General features: G+C 44.3%; 3 protein-coding genes across 6 annotated transcripts; 2 read left to right on the top strand and 1 right to left on the bottom strand.

Moving 5' to 3' along the window:
• Positions 1–667: 667 nt before the first annotated feature.
• Positions 668–4,497, bottom strand: LOC122534836 (ras-related protein M-Ras-like). 2 transcript variants are annotated; one of them, XM_043665830.1, is made up of 4 exons: positions 4,325–4,495; positions 3,737–4,055; positions 3,292–3,608; positions 668–3,197 (listed from the first exon to the last, which is right to left on the bottom strand). In XM_043665830.1, exons 2-4 carry the CDS (start codon positions 3,924–3,926, stop codon positions 3,108–3,110), a joined length of 597 nt encoding a protein of 198 aa, XP_043521765.1. In that variant the 5' UTR covers positions 3,927–4,055; positions 4,325–4,495; the 3' UTR covers positions 668–3,107. The 2 variants fall into 2 exon arrangements, with proteins under 2 accessions (XP_043521765.1, XP_043521766.1); XM_043665831.1 differs by having other exon boundaries at positions 3,000–3,220; positions 4,325–4,497.
• Positions 4,498–4,739: 242 nt separating this feature from the next.
• LOC122534835 (116 kDa U5 small nuclear ribonucleoprotein component) lies at positions 4,740–9,623 on the top strand. Its single transcript, XM_043665829.1, has 8 exons — positions 4,740–4,976; positions 5,208–5,478; positions 5,555–5,826; positions 5,901–6,589; positions 6,664–6,893; positions 6,984–7,702; positions 8,158–8,438; positions 9,041–9,623. Exons 2-8 carry the CDS (start codon positions 5,233–5,235, stop codon positions 9,544–9,546), a joined length of 2,943 nt encoding a protein of 980 aa, XP_043521764.1. The 5' UTR covers positions 4,740–4,976; positions 5,208–5,232; the 3' UTR covers positions 9,547–9,623.
• A 4,161-nt stretch (positions 9,624–13,784) lies between these two features.
• On the top strand, positions 13,785–22,008 carry LOC122534837 (polycomb group protein Psc-like). 3 transcript variants are annotated; one of them, XM_043665834.1, is made up of 6 exons: positions 13,785–14,260; positions 16,103–16,187; positions 16,334–16,480; positions 17,287–17,897; positions 18,146–19,426; positions 20,832–22,008. In XM_043665834.1, the coding sequence occupies exons 2-6, from the start codon at positions 16,175–16,177 to the stop codon at positions 20,907–20,909; spliced, it is 2,130 nt and encodes a 709-aa protein (XP_043521769.1). In that variant the 5' UTR covers positions 13,785–14,260; positions 16,103–16,174; the 3' UTR covers positions 20,910–22,008. The 3 variants fall into 3 exon arrangements, with proteins under 3 accessions (XP_043521769.1, XP_043521767.1, XP_043521768.1); XM_043665832.1 differs by having other exon boundaries at positions 18,146–22,008; XM_043665833.1 differs by lacking the exon at positions 16,103–16,187 and having other exon boundaries at positions 13,786–14,260; positions 18,146–22,008.
• The last annotated feature ends 410 nt before the right edge of the window (positions 22,009–22,418 follow it).

Raw genomic sequence — 22,418 nt, 5'->3', positions numbered from 1 at the left:
TAGATTCGCTGAGGCCAGCTGGGTCCGGTTAATTCGAACTGGGTCTACGCGAAGTTCTTTCGCAGTGTCGACGTTATTATGACGTAGAAACTCCCAATCGATCGGCTGAAATGGATGGTCCACGTTTATTCGCGATGTAACATCTACCATCGAATGAACGGGCTTTTAAACGAAAGCAGCGATTTGTTTCCACCTTGCGATAGAAATGTACGTATGACCCGTATTATATCATACGAACAATACGTCCACGTGATACAGAAATCAATTCGGTTGGCCACGCGTTTCGCTGAATTCCGCGGACGCATAATAATGACGTACGATCGCGATACAATTTGCAAATTTTATGCAGAACGATACGATAATGTATATCTCGCTGGTATGTTTCGTACTGAGACTGTAACGGAATCGGAAGTTTCACAGTATGTATGTATTACGTATATAAACGTTTTCGGTAAAATTTGTACGATCGTGTTTACTCGTGCGGTGCGAATTTTTAAACTACGCGTTGAGCTTTCTCCGAATCTATAAGAGAATAGATTAGCTAAAATAACACTCTTAATTTACGAACCCTTTCATCGGCGAACGAAAGTATATCGATATACAGCAAAATACATACGTTGTTTCTCAGTTCTTTGCTTTTCTCTCTCTTTCTCTCTCTCTCTCTCTCTCTCTCTCTCTCTCTCTCTCTCTCTTTTTCTAAATGTGTTTAGTACTTCGTTGCACTTCGAAAAATGACGTCTATGTAAATTTCATTCTTTCATTAACGAAGAATACTATCGAACCTACTTAATCTGTCCGACATTCGACTGGTCGTAAAATACAGTAACCACCTTTCTCTTATCTCTTCTTCTTTCTTTTTTTTTCTTTTTCTTATCTTTTTTAATCGTTAAAGAATGTCGAAGTGGATTTTCTACGATACGGCAACTACCCAGATTCCTTCGTTAACCTTCGTCGTTTGTAATACAAATTATTTTTATCTCAAGGCAAATATGTTTCACTGTTAGAATAAATCGGTGGCGCCAAGACATTTGTGCACATCTTACGCGTACGTACCATAATATGTGTATATAACTGCACAGTTTCACACCGTTCCTACGTATAGGAGAAGCAGCACTTTGTGTTTATACTAAAAATATGTAACTACGATCGAATTTCAACAACTAAAGCCAAGTATTGAACCTCCAGAGATCGCGTTGCAATCGTGGGGAAAAAAAAGGGAAAATCGAAACACAGTTCTTCGCTAAAGATTCTCAAAGAACAGTCCAGAGCAAATTGATAAACTGCCTTTTCGTTTCGTATTTCCACAACGCCATATACACTACAAACAACGCGTACTTATCATTAACATATAGTGAAGAATTCAATATTCATTGTGCTACACGTTGCAAATACATTTTGCGCGTGAATTTTGCGAGCTACGAGCTAATCCCCTTTAGAAAGAAATATTAAAATTGCAAACGAATGCTCACCGTGATCGCACATCAACGAAAGACAATCGAACGAGAAAATTTCATTCGTGTCGTAACCTCCTCATTGATAATCTTATGATTTACGTATTTCATACGTATCGAGTACGTGGAAGATGTAAGACGAATATATTATGCAACGTTCGATATATTCTGTATAAGCACGAAAAATAATCCGCTGTTTGGTATTTAGCATTCACATGTAACATTAAATTTCACTTACACACGCAGTTAGAGCGCCTCTTAAATATACGTATTTCCTTTTTACGTTTTAAATAGTAAGATAGGCCATGGCATTATTTCCTTAATGTACGTAAGAAGATCTGGCATAACGAAAATATCCGCGCAGATTGCACTAGATACAGTACAACGTCGTGAATGTAAAATAATCGATAAAAACGAAAAAAAATTATCACGGCATTTCAAGCAAATTTTTCACTTGCATCGCGAAAGCAATGTATTGCTCATTGCACATCTTTCTTTTTTTCTTTTTTTTTTCTTTTTTTTTTTTTTTTTAACAATGGACTATATCTGTCGACTTCCATTGGCTAAACATAACACCTGACGTTATATTTCCTGGAATACTCGAACACGACAAATTTTTTTTTTTATCCTTTATAAATATCAAAGCCAATAATCTAATAGCCAAAGGCAATACTGCCTTACGTTAAATATTTCATTCTTGATTCAGAATATTTATTATTCATTAGGCTTCAAATACCTAATGCGTATTTACTAACGAAAGAGAAACTCGTTGTTAAATAATTGAGAAAAGATCAAACGTTATTTACATCGCTACGAAGAGACGATGACAGAAAATCTACTCAAAATTTGTAGTAATTTGGATTTAAAAAATGCAATAGAAAAGATTCGAGGAAATAACAAATTGTTAAAAAGATACGTATAACTATTACGTACACATGAAAAAAAAAACAGGGTAAAAAAAATCATCTTACTTAAATAAAATAAATAGAGACGCTTGAAGCTATAACTTTTTTTTTTTACCGCTGTTTAAAAAAGGAGCTGAGTCAATATATGAAACTATTATAGTCATTTCATGACAAGATCTTATTATGTGAAGAAGTAAAAAGATTTTCTATAGAACTATGCATTGTGCAATAAAAAACGCTCAATTCCATAGTTTTGTCAATGGTAAAAAATTCATGTATACACGTGTTACTGAGACGTGGTCTCATTATCGTGATGATGAACAGTCGATATCTGTGACTAATTTTTTTCCCCAATTTTTCAAGTCTTAAATTGCTGAATTAATTTTTTAAAAAATCTAGTTGCGTCTTGGGTATATATATAGTAATGGTTTTTTTCTTTTTTCTTTCGATTGATGCAATTCTTATCGTTACTATTTTGTACACTTACGTTACAAGAGTGGGATCGATCGATGCTTATTACTACTAATGAACTCATACGTGAATCGACGAAAAAAAAAAGAAAAGAAAAACGTACGAATCATATGTACCTATATACGATGGAGGAGAGAAGACCCATTTTTCATTCTTTCTTTTTCTTTGTTTCTTGGCAGATGGCGTCTCGCTTTTTCTGAGAAAAGGCGATCGTTTAAAAGGGTATACTGCGTAATCCCAATTACGCAACTCCAGTGTACTCGCTCCATATTTTCGAGCTTTATAAAAGATTACACTTCCCCGAGCGTCTTCGTTTCCTCCGATTTTTTTCCAACTTGACTGGAGGTTGATTTCTGATAATACGAACGACCTAGAGCAAAATTATTCATGTTCCTTTCCATCACATGCAACTATGCACTTATATAATAATCATGTTTCTTTTCTATCTATTTTGTTTCCCCTACCTCGTGGAATGCTGCGTCTACATTTAATGGCGGGTCTTTGGCAGAAGTTTCAATATAAGGTATACCCAACTGATGAGCCAACTCCCTTCCCTGTTCCTCTGTAACCTTTCTCAAATGCACTAGATCAACTTTATTGGCTACCAGAAGCATGGGACATGCGTCTTTGTCCTTTACCCTGAGTATTTGGGTGTAAAAGAACATGACATTCTCGTAAGATTGTTTGTCTGTCACAGAGTATACTAATAGAAACCCATCACCCTTGCGCATGTATTGTTCACGCATGGCACTGAACTCTTCTTGACCAGCTGTATCTAACACTGTTTGGTACAAATAAATCCTTGTATAGAATAAATCCAGAATGCATTGTAAACCTAATATGATGGTGTTAAGCATAGTCCAAAGTAGCGGATTGCAAAGTTAAACGCAACAAAGCAATGAAACTCACCATCTAGGATACACCATTGTTTGTCTATCTCTGTATGTTGAATGTAACTGTCCTCAATGGTAGGATCATAGTCAGTGACAAATAATCTTTGAAAGAACTGTATGGTGATTGCGCTCTTTCCAACACCTCCATCTCCAACCACGACCAATTTGAAGGTCACAAGGTTGTCATTATTAGGGGGTCGTGTCATACCGCCTCTTGTTCTCCCACCCCCTCCCCCGCTGCTCTGTCTTCTGCCTATCCTGTCAACTCTTCTAATGTATTCTTAACAGCGCCTCTGCTCGTGAATTGTCAAATCTCACTCTATGACTAAAGCGCCCTGGAAGGGTTAACTCACAATTAGATGGACGATATTAACAACGTATTACTTCTTAATACTTAACATTTCTATTGCAACAGTTTTGTTTACATGAACACAAGAATTAAAAAACTACTGCTGGAGCATCGATGTAACGGGTGTGTCAATTACAGTTAATAGGACAAAATTAGACGAAGAGTTGCTAACGTTTAATTAGGAGTTGGCAGACTGTACAACAGTAGTCGAACCGTCCTGATGCGGTCTATTTTCGAATGAAATACGACACTCACCTTACATGATCTGCCACTCCTGTTTCACGTTCTTCCAGCTGTCAGTCCAAGCCACTGTGCGCAACATTCGTATCTATGTGAAAAGTATGTTTGTGTTAGCTTTTAACGTAGTAGCATATACAATAGGTCTTGTATATTTTTATCACCATGCGCGCAAACATAACTATCCTAGCGGTATATTTTGTAATTATCGCACTGTTCAACAGTGATGCCAACCATTTTTAATCCGACATAACGCAGAAATAAAAATGTAACTTTCGATTAAAAGTTACATTTATTTGTACACATGAATCTTGAGAATTCAAAGATACCCTATCAATAATTTGTTAAATATAAAGTATAGTTTACAAAAATGATTTTGTTATATTGGCAAGCCATCTCACAATCTCTTGCGCTTTCCTTCATTTCGTAGAGATTTATATGAATATATTTATACGTATAAAACACGAATGGTACATATGTAATTTATATAAAATAGTTAGCAAACTTTTGCATTTTTACCATTAATCTAACAATTAAAGATTTTTGAAAAACTCACATTCACTTTATTTCATAACGTTATGTACATGACAGGGGGTTATCTAGTATAACTAGTATAACTAGTTATAACGTTAAGCATTTTCGCACTCCTAGTCAGATAATATTAATTTTGGTAAGTACGTAGTGCTGGTATTTGTTGTTTATAAGTATTAAATCAAATTTAACAAAATTTTTTAATGTATTATAATATACTATAAGATATTGCATGTAACCTATCGTTTATTGGTTTTGAGGTTATGTTCGAACTGTTTGTAAACAATCACAATTAATGAGAAAAAAATAAATCGTATCTTGTATGAAAATGATTAATGATGTCTAAAATGTATAATTTTCATATTTACAGTTATTTAAGTTAAGAAAAAATTACTATGGACGCAGATCTGTACGATGAATTTGGCAATTATATTGGCCCTGATTTGGCTTCTGATAGTGAGGATGAAAATGAATATGGTAATGCTGGAGATGATGCAGAAGACAGAGAACGCTCTGATGAAGAAATGGAAGAAGATAAGGATGAAGTTAGGGAACAATCAGAGCAGGGAAATTCTATGGCAGTTGTATTGCACGAAGACAAAAGATACTATCCAAGCGCTTTAGAAGTTTATGGACCAGAGGTAAATATGGACAACTGCATATACTTTCAATTATTAGTGTCAACATTAATACATAGCTATTTGAAATATGTTACAGGTGGAGACATTAGTGCAGGAAGAAGATGCACAGCCGTTAGATAAACCATTGATAGCACCAACCAGAAAACCAAAGTTTCAAATAAAACAACAGCAACTACCGGAAACAACGTATAGCATAGAATTTTTAGCGGACATGATGGATGCACCTCATCTAATACGCAACGTTGTTCTACTTGGTCATCTACATCATGGCAAAACTACTTTAGTCGACTGTTTAGTGAGACAAACCCATCCTTACTTACACAGCGTGACAGACGAAAAACCTTTAAGGTACAATATCTACTCATAAATACTCTCGACAAGCACTGTTGAATTAAATAAAAGAAATATATTTATGTTCCTAGGTATACTGATACATTATTCACGGAACAACAGCGAGGAGTATCGACAAAAGCGACACCGGTGACTTTGTTGCTACAAGACGTGAAATCAAAATCCTATCTTTTAAATATATTTGACACTCCCGGTCATGTAAATTTTTCTGACGAGGCGACAGCAGCGATACGTTTGTCCGATGGAGCAATACTGATCGTCGACGCCGCTGAAGGCGTTATGTTGAATACAGAGCGTTTATTGAAACACGCGCTTCAAGAAAAACTCGCGTTAACAGTTTGTATAAATAAGATAGACCGACTGATCTTAGAATTAAAATTGCCCCCTTTGGACGCGTACTATAAATTAAGACACATCATCGAAGAAATTAACGGGCTGATAGCGTTATATTCAGACTCGGAAAATCCATCATTCGTGTCACCCGCGATCGGAAACGTGTGCTTCGCAAGCTCGGAGTACAACGTTTGTTTTACCCTGAAATCCTTCGCGGCACTCTACGCCAAGACCCATCTCTCCCTGAACGCCAATGAATTCGCGAAACGACTATGGGGAGACATATACTTTAACTCGAAAACGCGGAAATTCACGAAAAAACCACCGCACAATACCGCACAGCGCAGCTTCATCGAGTTCATTCTCGAACCGTTGTACAAGATTTTCGCGCAGGTCGTCGGCGATGTCGACACAACTTTGCCCGACGGTTAGTGATTCTTTCTAAGTCAGATTAGTAGATTAATATCGTGAAATAACATTGCAACTTGTACGATTCCACAGTGTTGGACGAATTGGGCATAAGACTGACATCAGAGGAAATGAAAATGAACATTAGACCTCTGTTGAGGTTGGTATGCACGCGTTTCTTGGGTGATATGTGCGGATTAGTCGACATGTGCGTAGCCCACGTTCCCAGTCCTCAATCTCACGCACCGGTCAAGGTCCAGCACGTGTACACAGGCTCTATGGATTCGTCTCTCGCGCAGGATATGATCAATTGCGATCCTGACGTTAGTACTTGCTAAGAGATATTTACACTGCAAAACGTATCTCTTTCGTATCTCTCCAAATGGAATTTAACACGGAAACGATATTTACAGGGCAGGCTAATGATTCACAGTACAAAAATGTATCCAACTGAGGACTGTACGTTGTTCGTGGTCCTCGGGAGGGTAATGTCGGGTACACTCGAGGCAGGACAACGCGTCCGCGTATTAGGCGAAGCATACTCGCGTACCGACGAAGAAGATTCTCGTGTCTTAACCGTGGGAAGACTGTGGATTAGCGAGGCACGCTACTCGATCGAGCTGAATAGAGTTCCCGCCGGCAACTGGGTTCTTATCGAGGGTATCGACAGACCGATCGTGAAAACGAGCACGATCACCGATCTCAATAACTCGGATGACCTACACATCTTTCGGCCGTTGAAGTTCAATACGCAGAGCGTGATCAAAATCGCGGTCGAACCTGTCAATCCGTCGGAATTGCCAAAAATGTTGGACGGTTTGAGAAAAGTGAATAAGAGCTATCCGTTGCTGGGCACCAGAGTCGAAGAAAGTGGCGAACACGTGGTCTTAGGGACCGGCGAATTGTATTTGGACTGTGCGATGCACGACCTGCGCCGTATGTACTCGGAGATCGATATAAAAGTGGCAGACCCGGTCGTTGCATTCGCGGAGACGGTGGTAGAAACGAGTTCTCTCAAGTGTTTCGCCGAGACGCCGAATAAACGAAACAAGTTGACGATGATCGCCGAGCCACTTGAAAGAGGCCTCGCAGAGGACATCGAGGCTGAACACGTCAAGATCACGTGGAACAAGTGAGTAATGAAATTTTCATAATTTGTTAGTACATCTCGAAGTTTCACGCGTTTATAGAAAATAAGGAATTGCGAGAATATACAGAATACATACGTAGTGTGTAAAAGTGTATAAAGAAAAGGAAAACAAAATTGAGTACTTGTAATATTTTTTAGTAGACATGCATGTTCCGTTTGTAAAAGTGCGGATTTGCATAAATGTCCGCAGTCATTAATGTTGTAAAATAGAATGCGCGTCATGAAGACTTCCGACTGCATATCGTGTCCTTGATAAAAAAAAAAAAAAAAACACGCAGCTTCATCAAACGCACTAATACTGAATATTGAATATCATGTGTTATATGCATTGGAATATATATTATTACGTTATATACGTTATATAAGTCTTGATTATGAAAATTCTGCGATATCGGGCGACGAAAGCCCCAATGTGAAAATTGCGTTTATGTTCGCAGAAAACGATTAGGCGAATTCTTTCAAACGAAATACGACTGGGACTTACTGGCAGCGCGAAGCATTTGGGCATTTGGCCCAGACGCTACGGGCCCTAATATTCTAGTCGACGATACTTTACCGTCGGAAGTGGACAAAACGCTATTGAACAGCGCCCGTGACGCCATTATTCAAGGTTTTCAATGGGGTACGCGAGAAGGTCCTCTCTGCGAAGAACCAATTCGCAACGTTAAGTTCAAAATTCTGGATGCCGTAATTGCTCAAGAACCTCTTCATCGAGGAGGTATGTACTTGCTGATTGTTGCTCAGAAAATAAACAATTGAGACGATACATATATATCGTTCGCTTCTCATTACGTGATAATTTCATTCGAAGAATCGAGAGTCTAGTTTTTTTTTCTCATTCTTCGAGACACGTTGAAATGTTTGAGTAAAATTAGAAAAATAATTCGTTGATCGTACTTCTTAGAAACCAAACTCCACTTTTCGTCAATTTCCTAATTTTATCATACAATAAGCACCTATGCATTTAATATTTAATTCTTTCATAGGCGCGTGCTCATTTTTATAATTAATTTCTTTATAGAACGCTATTAAAAAAATATACCTACTGAAGAAATATCCAAAACTAATTGCGAATAGTTTTTCAAGTAATAATTTCGTCCTACTAAAAGTCTCACATTCTGCCTAATTCAATGCTCAAATAAAATACATTATATATATATTAATAATATATTAATATTATTTAGTATGATTACCTACTTTATTCCTTTTGATAAATTTATACACAAAATATTATAATAATTTCTTTTTTCTAAACGACAAAAATAACTCTTCCGCTGCCTCTTTTTTTATCGTGAACAAGATTAATTCCCTGTTTCACAGGTGGTCAAATAATTCCGACGGCCAGAAGGGTAGCCTACTCGGCCTTCCTTATGGCAACGCCCAGATTGATGGAACCCTACTTGTTCGTCGAAGTTCAAGCGCCTGCGGATTGCGTGTCGGCCGTTTATACCGTGCTGGCGAAAAGAAGGGGCCATGTGACTCAAGACGCTCCCGTTCCCGGAAGTCCCTTATACACCATCAAAGCATTCATTCCAGCAATCGATAGTTTCGGCTTCGAGACTGACTTGCGAACGCACACGCAAGGCCAAGCATTCTGTCTCTCCGTGTTCCATCACTGGCAAATCGTCCCCGGCGATCCATTGGACAAAAGTATCACGATTCGACCTTTGGAACCGCAACCAGCTACGCACTTGGCTAGAGAATTTATGCTGAAGACAAGGAGACGAAAGGGACTTTCTGAAGACGTGTCTATCAACAAGTTCTTCGACGATCCTATGTTGCTCGAATTAGCCAGACAAGATGTTCTACTGAATTATCCATTATAAAACATGTTATAGTCGTAGCAATTTCTCATGTATAATTTTACGAAGATTTATCATTAAAGAACTAATTTTATATGAAACTGCATTTGTTCTTGCCTTGCATTTTATTCCCCGTATCCTGATCTCCTTACAAAAAGAATTCTACATTCTCTGAACTTTGTTATCGATCGAGAACTAGATGTTTCGCGAAAAAAGTTGCCGCGTAAAAGTACGAGACGTTCGCCGAATAAAAGGAGGATCTTACGTCCGATCTTACGGCTATAAATAAGAGCGCCGATAAGGTATGTATATAGAACACATTGCGAAAGGCCGCATTCGAAAGTAGATCGCGACATATGGACAAAAACTCGCCGTCCACGTATGTATACTTTCTTCAAAAATAGACTCGCCGGATATCGACGCAAGCTACTATTCTTTTTAAACAAGATAGTGATGTGAAATAAAACCTGTATCTTCTTATTATTATATAAAACTATCAGTCGTAATATAAACGAATATATTTATAATCAAGTAGATATCTGGTATACTTTCTTGATATGAACATAATAGAATTGATATTATAACAAGGAATCCAATTTTTATTTGAAAAATTTATTATTTATTCTAATTTTGAAAAATTGGAATAATTAGTAAACGTAGAACGAAGATTAATAGAAAATTTGGAGATGAGATTTACTAAAAATAAAAATTTAGTTTTTGGTACAACGAATAACAGAAATTCTCCAACGAGAATTATTGTATTAGCTATCGTAGTTAAGTGATTGGTTAAAAAGAACCCAGTAGAACTTGTGGAATTTTCAGTGTCTCTTTTGTTAAATAATCAGACATTCTGAATTTCAAATTTTTGCATGTATTTGCAGAGAAACTTACAAACAACGAGACTCCTTCTCATTCCTCATATCGTACTCTTCATCGTTTTACATCGTATTTCACGTCGACAAATGTCAAAATTCAATGAATACTCTGCTGATCATCAGAGATTCGTTCTTTGAGCAATAGTGAATCAATACGCATCTGATATCGGCGATCGCCGGAGTCTGACGAGTCCAAAATTACATACTTCAGTCATCGGACCACAAGAGTCAAACGACAGTTGTGGACGCGTATTTTAACGAAAACGAAATGTCTCAAGCACCGTAGCGCGTGTATACTCTGGCAAAAATCTGAACGGAATTTACGTCTGATTACCGAGGCACGGCAAATTTCTAAAAATACCCGTAACGTTAGGTAATCATAACCTTAATCGGAAAGCTGACACAGCCGGCGTATCGTCGGAGATGTCAGCCGGAAACATATAAGCATCGGCCGGGAAGCGCGCGCAGTCGAATGGGTGGCAGGCGGAGCCGTAACTGCGCACAGTCGAATGGGTGGTTGAAGTGGTCGGAGCATGGCGCCATTTTACTAACAACAACCGTGCCCATCGGTCCGCCCATCAGCGTCGATCGACCAGAGAGTCGTGCTGCTTCGATGGACGCAAAACCGGGTTCGCTCGGCTCGACTGTCTCTTTTCAAGGCGATGTCGCTATGAAGCGGTCTACCGCGTCGCCGCCGATCGATCACTCGACTTCACTCTTTCTTTCTCTCTCTCTCTCTCTCTCTCATTCTCTCTCGCTTCCCTCTCCTCCCTCCCCCAACGCCCCGTCGGCTTGGCACTCGCGCTGAAACACAACACGCATAATCGCGCTTCTTTTCGCTCGATTTTCCCGCCGAGATCGAACGTTCGAAAAAAAATGAAAAACTCTCGTCGATCTTGTCGAAGAAGGAAACCCACGGCTCTCGAGCGTCCAACGAGCGTAAACCTTCGACGATTGCGTCACGTCGGAGATTACATCTCTCGAGAGAGGTCGCAGCCGTGGTACCGAAACTAGCGCCGAAGCCTTTTCTTCGACGCTTCGCCAAGAATAAAATTGACCGCTGGTCGTGTGACCGGGCGTCGAGCTTGGAAAGACGCGAGATCTTTCGACCGACGAGATCTTTCGGTTAGATCGGTAAGATGGTAAGAGTCAGAGAAACAGTATGCGAAAAGTATCTGCGCGACGCGTACCAATCAGGATATCAACTTGGTCGGCTACGCTGTGGTCCTATAAATAGCGAGACAATTTAAATTTACAATAGCGTGCGCGATGTTCCGGCGGTCGACATTGCCGGTACGCAAGATACTTCTCGAATACGGTTCGGTGGCTTTCGTGGCGCGTTATCGGTAGACGGTGTGCTTGCATGCGTGGCTGTCGACGTAACTAGAATAACGCCTTTACGATCGCGCAGCTACTTGTTTGTCAACCACGGTTACCTCGTTTCTTTGACACACGGGAAGCGAAGTTACGAAACTAGAGAGGCCTCGATGAATCGTTGATCGAACGCGTTTAATAAGCAGCTTCGTTACCGGTGTCCCATATTTATTAGCACGCAGCATCGCCGTTGTATTATTTAAGTAACTAACTACTAACACGTACGTATGCACGTCGATTCGTCATGCTTGCAGATACACGTTACTTTTACGCGTCTCTCAGGAAACAGACTGCGATTTCCAACTGCTCGGAAACACACATCTCTTCACGATGGACGCGCCCCGATCTCGAAGGCATCTAGTACCTACACGGCATCTAGCAATTAGAGCGACGTGGAAAGGGACCGTACGGTCGAATGGGTTTCTCGCGCTGATTAACCGTACACACGTCAACCGTGCGCTCCTTTTCAATGGGAAAACGCCATGGCTTATGTTTAGTTAAGCATCCTAATCCCTGGCAAGCCAGTTGCCGAGGGTAAAGAGACTTCGTAGCAGGTAAAAAGAAAGTTTGGTTTTCGCGAACATTTCCGTCCGGGTACAACGGACGAAGAACAAGAAGCGAAAACAATGTCGGATGATCGTTTCGCTTTCGCACCTCAACGGATGAAGGCCGAACGATCCACGGTCGATCCAACTTCTCCCGAACTCGATCAGTTTCCCTTTTAATCGGTTCACGAGCGCGAACCAGCCCGTGAGGCCGACGAATCGATTCGCTTCGTGTACGATCGATGGATGAATTCGATCAACGATTTCGTCGACGACACGATCGAGGATGGTAAGAACCATCGGGGGAGGGAGGGGGTGAGTTAGACAAGAAGAGGAAAGGTCGGAACGAGGCGTCGGGAAAAGGACGAGGTCGGAAAGGGGAACCGGCTGCTGGTCCGACGACGCTCGCCGACGCTCGGCGTCGCTCGTGCGGCTCCGTCGCAGCGAGGCGGGGTTTAGGCGGGGTCGATACGAACAGTGCCCGTGTCTTCTCGTCGTTTCCGTGCAGCGTCGTTCTAATCGCATCGTATCGAAAAGTGGCAGCGGTTACCGCCGCAGTTCGGCGCCACCGCTGCACACACTTGCTCTCTCGTTGGCCTCCACCACCGCCGCCGCCACCACCAACGCCAACGCCACCGCCGCCGCCGCCGCCGCCGCCGCCGCCGCCGCCGCCGTCGGATCCCTGATATCATCGTGCATCGTCGCACTCGTTCGAGAGTCGGCCGAGTGCACCGAATCGAGTCGTGGACACAGAGAGACAGAGAGAGAGAGAGAGAGAGAGAGAGAGAGAGAGAAAGAGAGTGTGTATGTGAGAAAGAGAGAGAAAGAGAGAGAGAGAGAGAGAGATTACGTTACGTCGAGTCGCGAGAGTCCTCTTGCTGGAGAGGGGCCGCGCGGAGAGCAAAACCGAACAACAGAGACAGAGAAACAGGCGAGCGAGAAAGGAAGGACAGCGGGTGAGAGAAGGAAGGAGCGACGCGGACGAGAGCGCGCGCGCGCGCCTGTCGACCCACCGGTCGATCGACAAGCACGTCGTCGACGGGGCAATCACGACGACGACGACGACGATCGAGGAAGAACGTGGCGCACAAGGATAATAGAGACACGCGGTCGAGTTTCGTTTCTCGGTTGGTGTCTCGATCGGGGTGAGAGTGAGAGCGGACGCGAAAAGAAAACGTAGGAAGAACGATCGAGGAAAGAAGAAACGCGCAGTAAAGAAAGAGAAAGAGAGAGAGAGAGAGAGAGAGAGAGAGAGAGAGAGAGAGAGAGAGAGAGAGAGAGAGAGAGAGAGTGTGTGTGTGTGTGAGAGAGAGAGAGAGAGAGAGAGAGAGAGAGGNCAAAATCTGAGAGAGAGGGGGAGAATGAGAGAGAGAGAGAGAGAGAGAGAGAGAGAGAGAGAGAGAGAGAGAGAGAGTGTGTGTGTGTGAGTGAGTAAAAGAGAAAGAGAGGGAATCAGTGCGTGCGTGTGTGCGTGGTAGGAAGAAAGGAAGAAAGGAAGGAAGGAAGGAAGGAAGGAAGGAAGGAAGGAAGGAAGAGGTAAAAGAGAAAAAAAAAAGAGAGAGAGAATTGGGTCGAATATATCGTCGGACATGTGCGCGGCGCTGTGCTCGCAGCCAGCAGGGACGTGATGGTACGTAGCTCGCGGCGTGCAAGTTATCAGGATTGCTCGCGGTCACGGGTTCGTGACGACCATGGTGAGGAGTGCGACGGCGTGAGCGACGACAACGAGCGCGCTATCGCGAGAGAGAGCCTCGGGGCGCCGCACGCCGACGGACGGAGCGGCGTTGCCACCTCTCTTCGCCCGCTACACCGCGAGAAGCGATACGGCAACCAAGAACACCGTCGTTGCCACGTCCGCTGCTACGTTCCGCTGCCAGCCGGGACGGCGGCTCGCTGCTCGCCACGGCGACCATCTCTCTCGCTACGCTGCTAAGCACCTACACGGTAAGCCTCTCTATACCGCCCTGCGAAAACCTGTGGTAGTCGCGCGAATCGACCAACAAGCCCCGTATACTACACGCTCGGTACTCTCGCTCGCGATCCTCTGCCGAAGATAGGGCCCGCCGCCGCTGCTGTTGCTGCTTACGCCGCGAGATCCTGTTGCCTCGAATAGCTACCGAGTGCTCTCCCCGACCGGTATATAACGTCGACGTTCCAGCAAAAACGCTCGAACCACCGGTGTTACCGTGGCAACGCTCCTATCGACGGAATTTCCTATAAGCGTCCGACGCGCAACAGACGAACGAGATTCTTCCATCTCGATACGCGAAATGTTCAAATGTCAGCGAGCTCGACGTGAACGCGACAATTGAAAATCGCGTGACAGAAAAAAAACAAATAGCAACGTACTTTGTCACTCCGTCGGAACACATTCTCTGACGCTCGCGGGCAAGTTCCGTCTAACCTCGCGATTCTTCGTTTTCATTTTTACTTTTCTCTTTTCTCATTCTTTCCCACTCTGCTACTTTGTTCTTTCCCCTTTAATCCGTCGAGACGAATAACAAACGTGTGAAACGTGATCGTCACCGTGAAGAAAAACCGACAAAAAAATCGACTGTACCCTGCCGATCGTTCCGAGCGTCTGTCCAAAGTACCTGTACACGCGACAAACGAATCTGACGGTGACTTTATGCCAGACCTTTCTCAAGTTCGAACAGCAGAAGAAGCCCTTCTACTCGGTCCTTGCTCTCTCTCTCTCCTTTTCTCGTTTCTTTCTCTCTCTTTCTCTCTCTCTTTCCCTCTTTCCCTTTCCCGTAGTTCTTCATTACTCGTGGCATTCCTCGTGGAACAACCTCGTTTCTGTCGCGTTCCCAGCCTTGGCGGATCATTCGCGGACCGAAATTGCACGAACGCCGCGAACCGCCGACTCTGTCGCCGTCGACGCAGGTGGTCGCTGCCTTTCCTCCTTTCTTCGAGTTCGTTAGGCCATGCGCAGTGACACTTGGCCTCTGTTATTATCGCGCGGGAGATCGGTGCGCGCGCCAGCTCTAAAAACCTAGTTTTTCCAAGCCGACGTGGTCGCGTGACTAGCTGGTTTCACTGTCAAGTACCTTTCACGCGAGGACATCGTTGCTCGTCGCGCGCGTCGCTACGATAAACGCGGTTCTCCGTTGGTCGACCAGGGGGAATTTTCCTCGATCTGCTTCGGTCACTTCCAGTTCGCAGCAGCTCGCAGGAAGCCACTCTTTTTTTTTCATTGAGCTACCACTTAACGGCTGCTCGCGAAAAGCGATCCGCTGTTAGACCGATTTCGCGCGCCGCGCCGCGCCGCGCCAGAGCCCGAGAGAGAGCTGAGAGTTCGCGCGAGAGATGCCGCGACTAAACGCCGCGACTAAATTCGCTATGATCGAACATCGCTGGAAACTGATGGACGACGAGAAAAGGGACGAAGAGAAACCATCCCCTTTAAGAGATAGACCTTAAAGTGGCTGGTGTAACTCGTTTCTGCTCCCCTCCCTCCCCCTTCTGCCCGCCCGCCATCCCGCTCGTTGGATTTCAACGAGATATTCCATTATTCTAAATATATCGACGGCGTGTACCAGTCTCGCGTAAATGGAAATGGCAGCTCCCGATGTATCCTAACGTGATTACGTGCGCGTGTGTGTTCCTCCCCTTCCCCCCTCCCCTCCCCTCCCCTTTCCCCTCCCTCGCTCACCATCTTCCTCCCCTCGGGCTAGTGTGCAACGACTACCTGCATTTCGGAATCCTCCGACCATTATTAGAACGCGCATCGATATCGCGGGATGCCGGCTACATTAATGCGTACGTAACGCGATTTAATTTTAGATACGCGGAAGATCGGCTATCGCCGATTCGCCTTGCTGTCGCGTGAGGACACCGCCGCGGCACCGCGTGGAAATGTTTTGTTCAGGTAAGCGTGTTTAAGCGTGATTAGAAGCGCGAACGCACACGACGACGAAAGCACACACGGTCTGCCGCAGCCTTAATTAAGAAAAGCAGTCGATCGTTTGTTGTTCTTTCGACACGTTCTTTTGGATTAACAATCGGATGGCGCAGCTGTTTCAGAACCGACGAGTAACACGACGATGGAGGCGAAGGAGAGGGAGAAGCCGCTGGTTAAAGACTTGAACGAACATATCGTGTGTCCTCTCTGCAGAGGTTACCTCATTGACGCAACGACACTCGTGGAATGTCTGCATTCTTGTTAGTATTTCTTTCAACCAATCGTAATTTCCCGCCGCGGCCGCGACCGGACGTCGAAGAATTTTTGCTGATCTAACTCACGTGTCATCCGTTCATTATCATCAATTTACAATGGAAAAATATTGACGCGCGAGCGGAGTTATATCGATTGGTGTCTTTTGGTCACGAAATAGCGGTATTATAGCACCGGTATCTCGCATGGCTGGTATAATTAACGCGTTACGTAATCAATTCATTTGCAATGGAAAAATATTAATTATTCGTTCGATGATCACTGTCGTACGATAAAACTACCAACGACTAAGGTATGAAACCAGTATCCGAGCAACGAAGTTGCAAAGAATAGAAAAAGATATTCAATCGCTTTGAACGCGTACTACTACACTGTTGTGAATTTACAAAATTACTACGAATTGGTCATGTTGGTTATTCTGGCAGCGTTGAGCGTTAATCAGTTCTACAATTAATCATCGATGAAATTATTTTTCGGTAATCAGTACGCGGAATGGAACGCGTACTGTACCGTACGATCTCGAACGACCGTATCTACTTTCGCGTGCGCTCGTCTGCCCCTCTGGCAGGGTGGCTAAATTCGAGAAGGGTGACTAACCGCTCCGCTCTCCATTTCCTGCGTTTTAATAATCTCCCGGACGAGCGGAGATTTTCAAATAGCAACCGTTCCATCGCGCACGCAGAGAGAGAAAGAGAAAGAAAGAAAGAAAGAAAGAGACGATCGTAATAATTAAAGCGTTTCGAGAAGCACACAGGATGGAATGTAAAACACAGCATCGTACGATGCTTCTCAGTTTGCAGAGGATGTATAGTGAGACGGTTGAGCAGCGGTGCCAGAGCGTGTCCCGTGTGCAACGTCGCAACGTCTCCGCCGCTCCTGCCGGACGTAAAGCTGCAACGACTGGTCTATCTCGTGGTACCGGGCCTCTTCCGGTCGGAGCTCGAACGAAGGCGTCACTTCCGGCTGGTGAATCCGCAATGCCCACCTTTGGCCCTGCCGTTGGGCGCGCTCGACTTAACTTTGGACGATTTCGTCAGCCTGAGTCTGTGCGAGCTCGACGAGCCGGAAGAGGAGGCGGCCGCTCACGAGCCGGAAAACCGTGCCGGTTCACGGCATCGATCGGCCAACAACAACGCCGATCAAACGAAACAAGACGAGGACGGGATCAAAGTTAGGAGCACGCGGTATCTCAAGTGTCCGGCAGGAGTGACGGTCCGACACCTGGTGCGACTGCTGATGCTGAAGAGAGGATGGGAGGAGGCGAACTCTCACGGCTCGAGCGTCAACAAGATCGAGATGCTTTGCGAGAAGTGCAACGAAAATCGTCGCGGTGGCGCGAAAACGATGATACTGGACCAAGCTTGGACGCTGCTGGACCTCGCCTGCATATTCGGCTGGAAAAGAGTGAGTCTCGCCCTTTCTACCTTGTATCTTTATTTTAGCGAATTTGTCTCGTCGAATTCACCCGTTCTCTTCTCCCGTATCGTTTTATCGCTCGTAACCCTTCGCAGACGCGCGGCAAAGGTCCGAGCATTTTACCTCGCGACAATTTGAATCACTTCCTATTGCGTCAGTCGCGCACGTAGAACGACGATGCTCGCGCGATGATGATGCAAGATACCACAGGAGAAGCGATAATTTTAACGTTGCAGGAAGCACCGATGAAGCTGTTTTATCGCGTGATGTGCAAGGAGGACGCTGTTGCGTCTGCATCGGGCGTGAGTTCGTTCAGCGACGAGGCGGCCAAGGATACCGCAACGATGGAGAATATTCAGAGGCCGCCGACACCACCGCCAAGTCCCAAACCGGTGCCACCTCAAGAGTGCGAAGGAATCGAGGCTCGTAGGATATTGGAGAGCAACGTTGAGCCGTCTCAGTCGCTGAAGACCAACTTGGAGGTCGACAAGGAGCCAAAAGTGAAAAAGCCCAGGTGCACAGTGACACCGGTTATGAGGACGCCGAATCTCGTGCCGATACAGACAAATCTCACGGCGGAGAGCTCCAAGACCAAGGAGCTGACACCGCAAAAGCTCGAACACCACAAGCACAAGAAGCGACGAAACAAGCGTGTGATCGCCGAGATCACCACCACGCCGCGAGAGGATCTGTTGAAGCTGAAGGTTCGACTGACTCCGTGTCCACCGCGGATCACGTCGAGCAGCGCGAGCGGCCAGGCAAAGGAGAAACTGCTGCAAATGAGAGCCGTGAGGAGAGAGAAAATCAAAGCTACGACCACGATAAGTCAGCAACGATCGACGGACGGAGCGTTGGTCCGAGAGGAGGGAGCCACCGCGAAGGAGACCATCGGGGATACGATAGAGGAGGAGACGATAGAGGAGATTATAGACAGCATACCAGACGAGGTTGTCCGAATCGCACAAAATATAGCTGCCCCGGCGGAAGATGCGCCCGCGGCGGCAGATAAGACGAATCAGAGGAACGTGCAGAATTGCACACCGTCGCCAAAGAAGGAGGAAAAGGAGCCAGACGCGGTGGAAGGAGCGGAGCAACCGGAACCGGAACATCCGAAGAAGGACGAGGAGATTCTTCGGAGATTGGGCCTGGTCGCTGTGAACGAGGCCGGCGACAACTTCCGCGACAAGACGAAGCAACGGGCGCAGAACAACGGGGAGAAGATCGACAACTTGGACAGGGAGAAACTGGAGAAACAGTTGCGCGAAAGTAAAGCGAATCGCGTGAGAAGCTTGCTGGCGGAGAAGCAGATGCGCGACGCGTTGAAGACGATGTCGAAGACGAAAGAGGAACAACCCCCCGCGCCCGTTCAGGTCGCCAGCCCTCCGAAAAAGAAGGGGCCGCCACCGTTGACGCCGCTGCGCGTCGCCAAGCCTTCCGGTTTCGCCGCGTCGAACGCCATTTTAGAACCGAAAAATTCCAAATACGAGATCCCGCTAGACCTGAGCAGCGGAGGAACGGTACGTAACAACGTCCTCGATCTCTCTGCCAGTCTACCGACCAATTTCTCCTCGTCTCCCACCTCTTCGTCCTCGTCTTCTGCCTCTTCGTCCTCTTCATCATCATCATCGTCATCGTCGTCGTCGTCATCATCCGCTTCGCCCTGTACCGCGTCCTTGTTGAACCCAAGACCAACGCCGCGACCGATCCCGATGGTCAGCATATTGAAAACAAAAGCGAAAGCCTTGGAACAACGACGCGGTCAGGATTCCAATCTAATGACACTTTCTGACGCGGCTGTGTCCCTGTTAAGCGGCTGCATCACCGACGAGAACTCGGTCGATCCTTTGGTACTCAGCTCGACCAGTCTCGCGAACAAAGTCGCTCTACGAATACCGCAACCTCATCAGAGGATCTCCAGTTTCGGGATAAAGATCAAGCCGAACTTGAGCATCAGGCACATACCTAATCCTCAAGCCGTGGTCGCGTCGCAGTACAGAAATCAAAGAGTCAGTTACTTCAACAACGCCTCGCAACAACCACCGTAAATGTCGCCTCTCTCGCGTATCGACTTATGCGTACACTCTACTACGATTCTCCTGTATCCTCCATTCTTTCCTCCATACTTCCTGTTACTTACTATAGAGAAAAAATGTTTTCCTACGGAGAGAAACGATTCCTACGTGACCAATATCCAAAGGCTGTACGTTACCATATATATATATATATATATATAATATATTTCCTCCCGCTTCCTACAACGTGTTTCCTACGAAACGCGACGACGAGTTGCGTGTGGGCGTGAAGACACACGGTACACCCGGTAGCATAAACTAGAACAAGCCGACTTCGGAGGTGAAAGTGGAAGAATGATTGCAACATTTAACGCCGCGCGAGCAAATGAAAGCCGAAGGGAACATTAGCCGTGCACTTTTTGATAGCGCAGGAAACGATGATTGTCGACGAAAAAATTACACTTGGCGGAGGATTTTTTTACACTCTAGAGACAAAAAAGTAGCGAGAGAGATGAATTAGTCAGGAGTTACCCTGTGTCTTTTGCCCTCGGATGAGAAACGATGACGGTGTATGGAAAACCAAACGTCGTTACCTAAAGTATACATTAAAACTACGTATGTTTGTAATGCATGTATGTATGTGTGTCTATGATCAAACATTAACTACGATACATTTGGCCAAGCTGACCAATTCGTTTGTGAAAAAGGTCGGCGGATCCATTCTATTGGCAATGGCTCCACAATGCCTGACGAAAATGTATTAGACGTACCATAAACGTATGGTTAAGGATCGTAGAGACGAGACGAACGGTTAGAATGTGGATGGATGACGGATAAAACTTTCCTGTCCCCACGTGTCGTCGCTCCTTTCTCGTTTTGTTTATTTCTTTCTTTTCTCTTTTTGTTTTAGAACCGTAGGGAACCATGTAACTTCATAGAGATGCCAAAGAACGCCGGAAAACGTGTGCAATGTACTAGTGCAATTTAATTATTATCGTCTATCTCGTAATATAATATAATATATTAACAAGCGATTTATTGCGGTGGAAGGCCAATTTATAATTTCGCGGTTAAAAGAAAGGACAAAGAAAAAAGGGGAACATATTGGTAATATCTACGTGTAACGATGGGTAACCCCCGCGGAAATTAGGAAAAATTCGAAGCTTGGAAAAGCTTTGCGAGATCATTTTTTGACGTACGCTCGACTATCCGGTATCGGGACGTTACTGTTGAATTTGGGAGTTGAAGATGTTATCTATGGGAAGCTTTTTATTTCACGAGGAAGCGTAAACTCATATCGCTGTTATCGGTTTATGAATAATATATATCATCGTCTTGAGATCGATCGACGATCGAGCGCGTCGGAGAACATTGAAGAAGGAAATGAATCAAGAAATCGAATCGAATCGCTCGTCGTGCGTGATACACGTCGATTTTTTTTAATGCTGTATCGACGAACTTTGTACCGACGAATAGGGCTGCTCCTGTTCGTACAAGGACAGCAATAAAGATGAATTCTTGATTTGTTGGGAATTTTCAATAAAAACGTTTGTTGGGGGTATCCAAATCCTACTCGATAAATCAGAATGAATCAGCGTTCGAGCGTGTAAAGATCGCGTAGAAACAGTATGTTCAACGATCGAACGAGGATCAAGGTGGGTATGCGTAAAAAAGTTTAGAATTTCAACCCTTTGTGTCCGGGATTAAACTATCCGTGACAGTTTTATTCAATTCCAGCAAATTTTGGCATACTATAAATACATATAGGGGAATGTTCAATTTTGTAATAAATTAGATATTTATAAGGTAGAATGTAGAGGGTGAAAACACGTCTAGTCGAGGAAAATAAATTCGAAAATAGAGGAACAGTGCCAACACGAGAGAGTGCAGAGAAACAATGGAGAATCCATCGATGTCCATAATTCGGGACGAGGTCGAACGTTTAAATTAATTACGAAATTCGTGTCAATTAGTTATACGGCATACCCGTAATCGATCACAGTTGCAAGGGAAAGGGGAACCACACAATTTCGAGTAAGCTAATAATCAAAAAAACAAAAAAAAAAAAAAAAAAAAAAAAAAAGAAATCGTCTGACCAAAAATAATAGTGGTTTCTTTTTTTCAAAAAATTTATACGGACGCAGAACCTACACGTTGCACAGAATACGTGAGTTTGCACAGGGCCACTAAAGCAGCTTTACCGGTCCCGAGCGGTAATATAATTTTGAACATTTTTAAATTTCACAAATAAAATACTTCGAGAGGCTTTTTTTTTCATACCGTTGAACACGAATCCGCACTGGGATTGTAAAAACGTTTGGCTTATCCAGTATCAGTTTTACTGACCTAAACGTATAAACGTACAGCGCGTTCTGTTTAACTAGAAACGCTCAAATATCTCGAAAAATATGAATCGTACGAAAAAAATGTTTCAGACAGAAGTTGTACGGTATCGCTGGGAACATTTATCGCCTTCAGCTATTTGATCTCATACTTG

The sequence above is a fragment of the Frieseomelitta varia genome, unplaced genomic scaffold (genome assembly GCF_011392965.1).
Source record: "Frieseomelitta varia isolate USP_RPSP 00005682 unplaced genomic scaffold, Fvar_1.2 scaffold_643, whole genome shotgun sequence".
NCBI classification, from domain to species: Eukaryota; Metazoa; Arthropoda; class Insecta; order Hymenoptera; family Apidae; genus Frieseomelitta; species Frieseomelitta varia.
This window is presented reverse-complemented; position numbering and strand designations above follow the sequence as displayed.

Excerpts from the sequence above, each read along its gene's own strand:
- LOC122534836 (XM_043665830.1), bottom strand. The coding sequence starts at position 3,926 with ATGACACGACCCCCTAATAATGACAACCTTGTGACCTTCAAATTGGTC. Across the intron at positions 3,609-3,736 it reads ACAATGGTGTATCCTAGATG|TGTTAGATACAGCTGGTCAA; the intron begins GTGAGTTTCATT and ends TGTACCAAACAG. Across the intron at positions 3,198-3,291 it reads TAGACGCAGCATTCCACGAG|GTCGTTCGTATTATCAGAAA; the intron begins GTAGGGGAAACA and ends ATTTTGCTCTAG.
- LOC122534835 (XM_043665829.1), top strand. The coding sequence starts at position 5,233 with ATGGACGCAGATCTGTACGATGAATTTGGCAATTATATTGGCCCTGAT. Across the intron at positions 7,703-8,157 it reads GTCAAGATCACGTGGAACAA|AAAACGATTAGGCGAATTCT; the intron begins GTGAGTAATGAA and ends TTATGTTCGCAG. Across the intron at positions 8,439-9,040 it reads AGAACCTCTTCATCGAGGAG|GTGGTCAAATAATTCCGACG; the intron begins GTATGTACTTGC and ends CCTGTTTCACAG.
- LOC122534837 (XM_043665832.1), top strand. Across the intron at positions 16,481-17,286 it reads CGTGGAATGTCTGCATTCTT|TTTGCAGAGGATGTATAGTG; the intron begins GTTAGTATTTCT and ends GATGCTTCTCAG. Across the intron at positions 17,898-18,145 it reads GCATATTCGGCTGGAAAAGA|GAAGCACCGATGAAGCTGTT; the intron begins GTGAGTCTCGCC and ends TTAACGTTGCAG.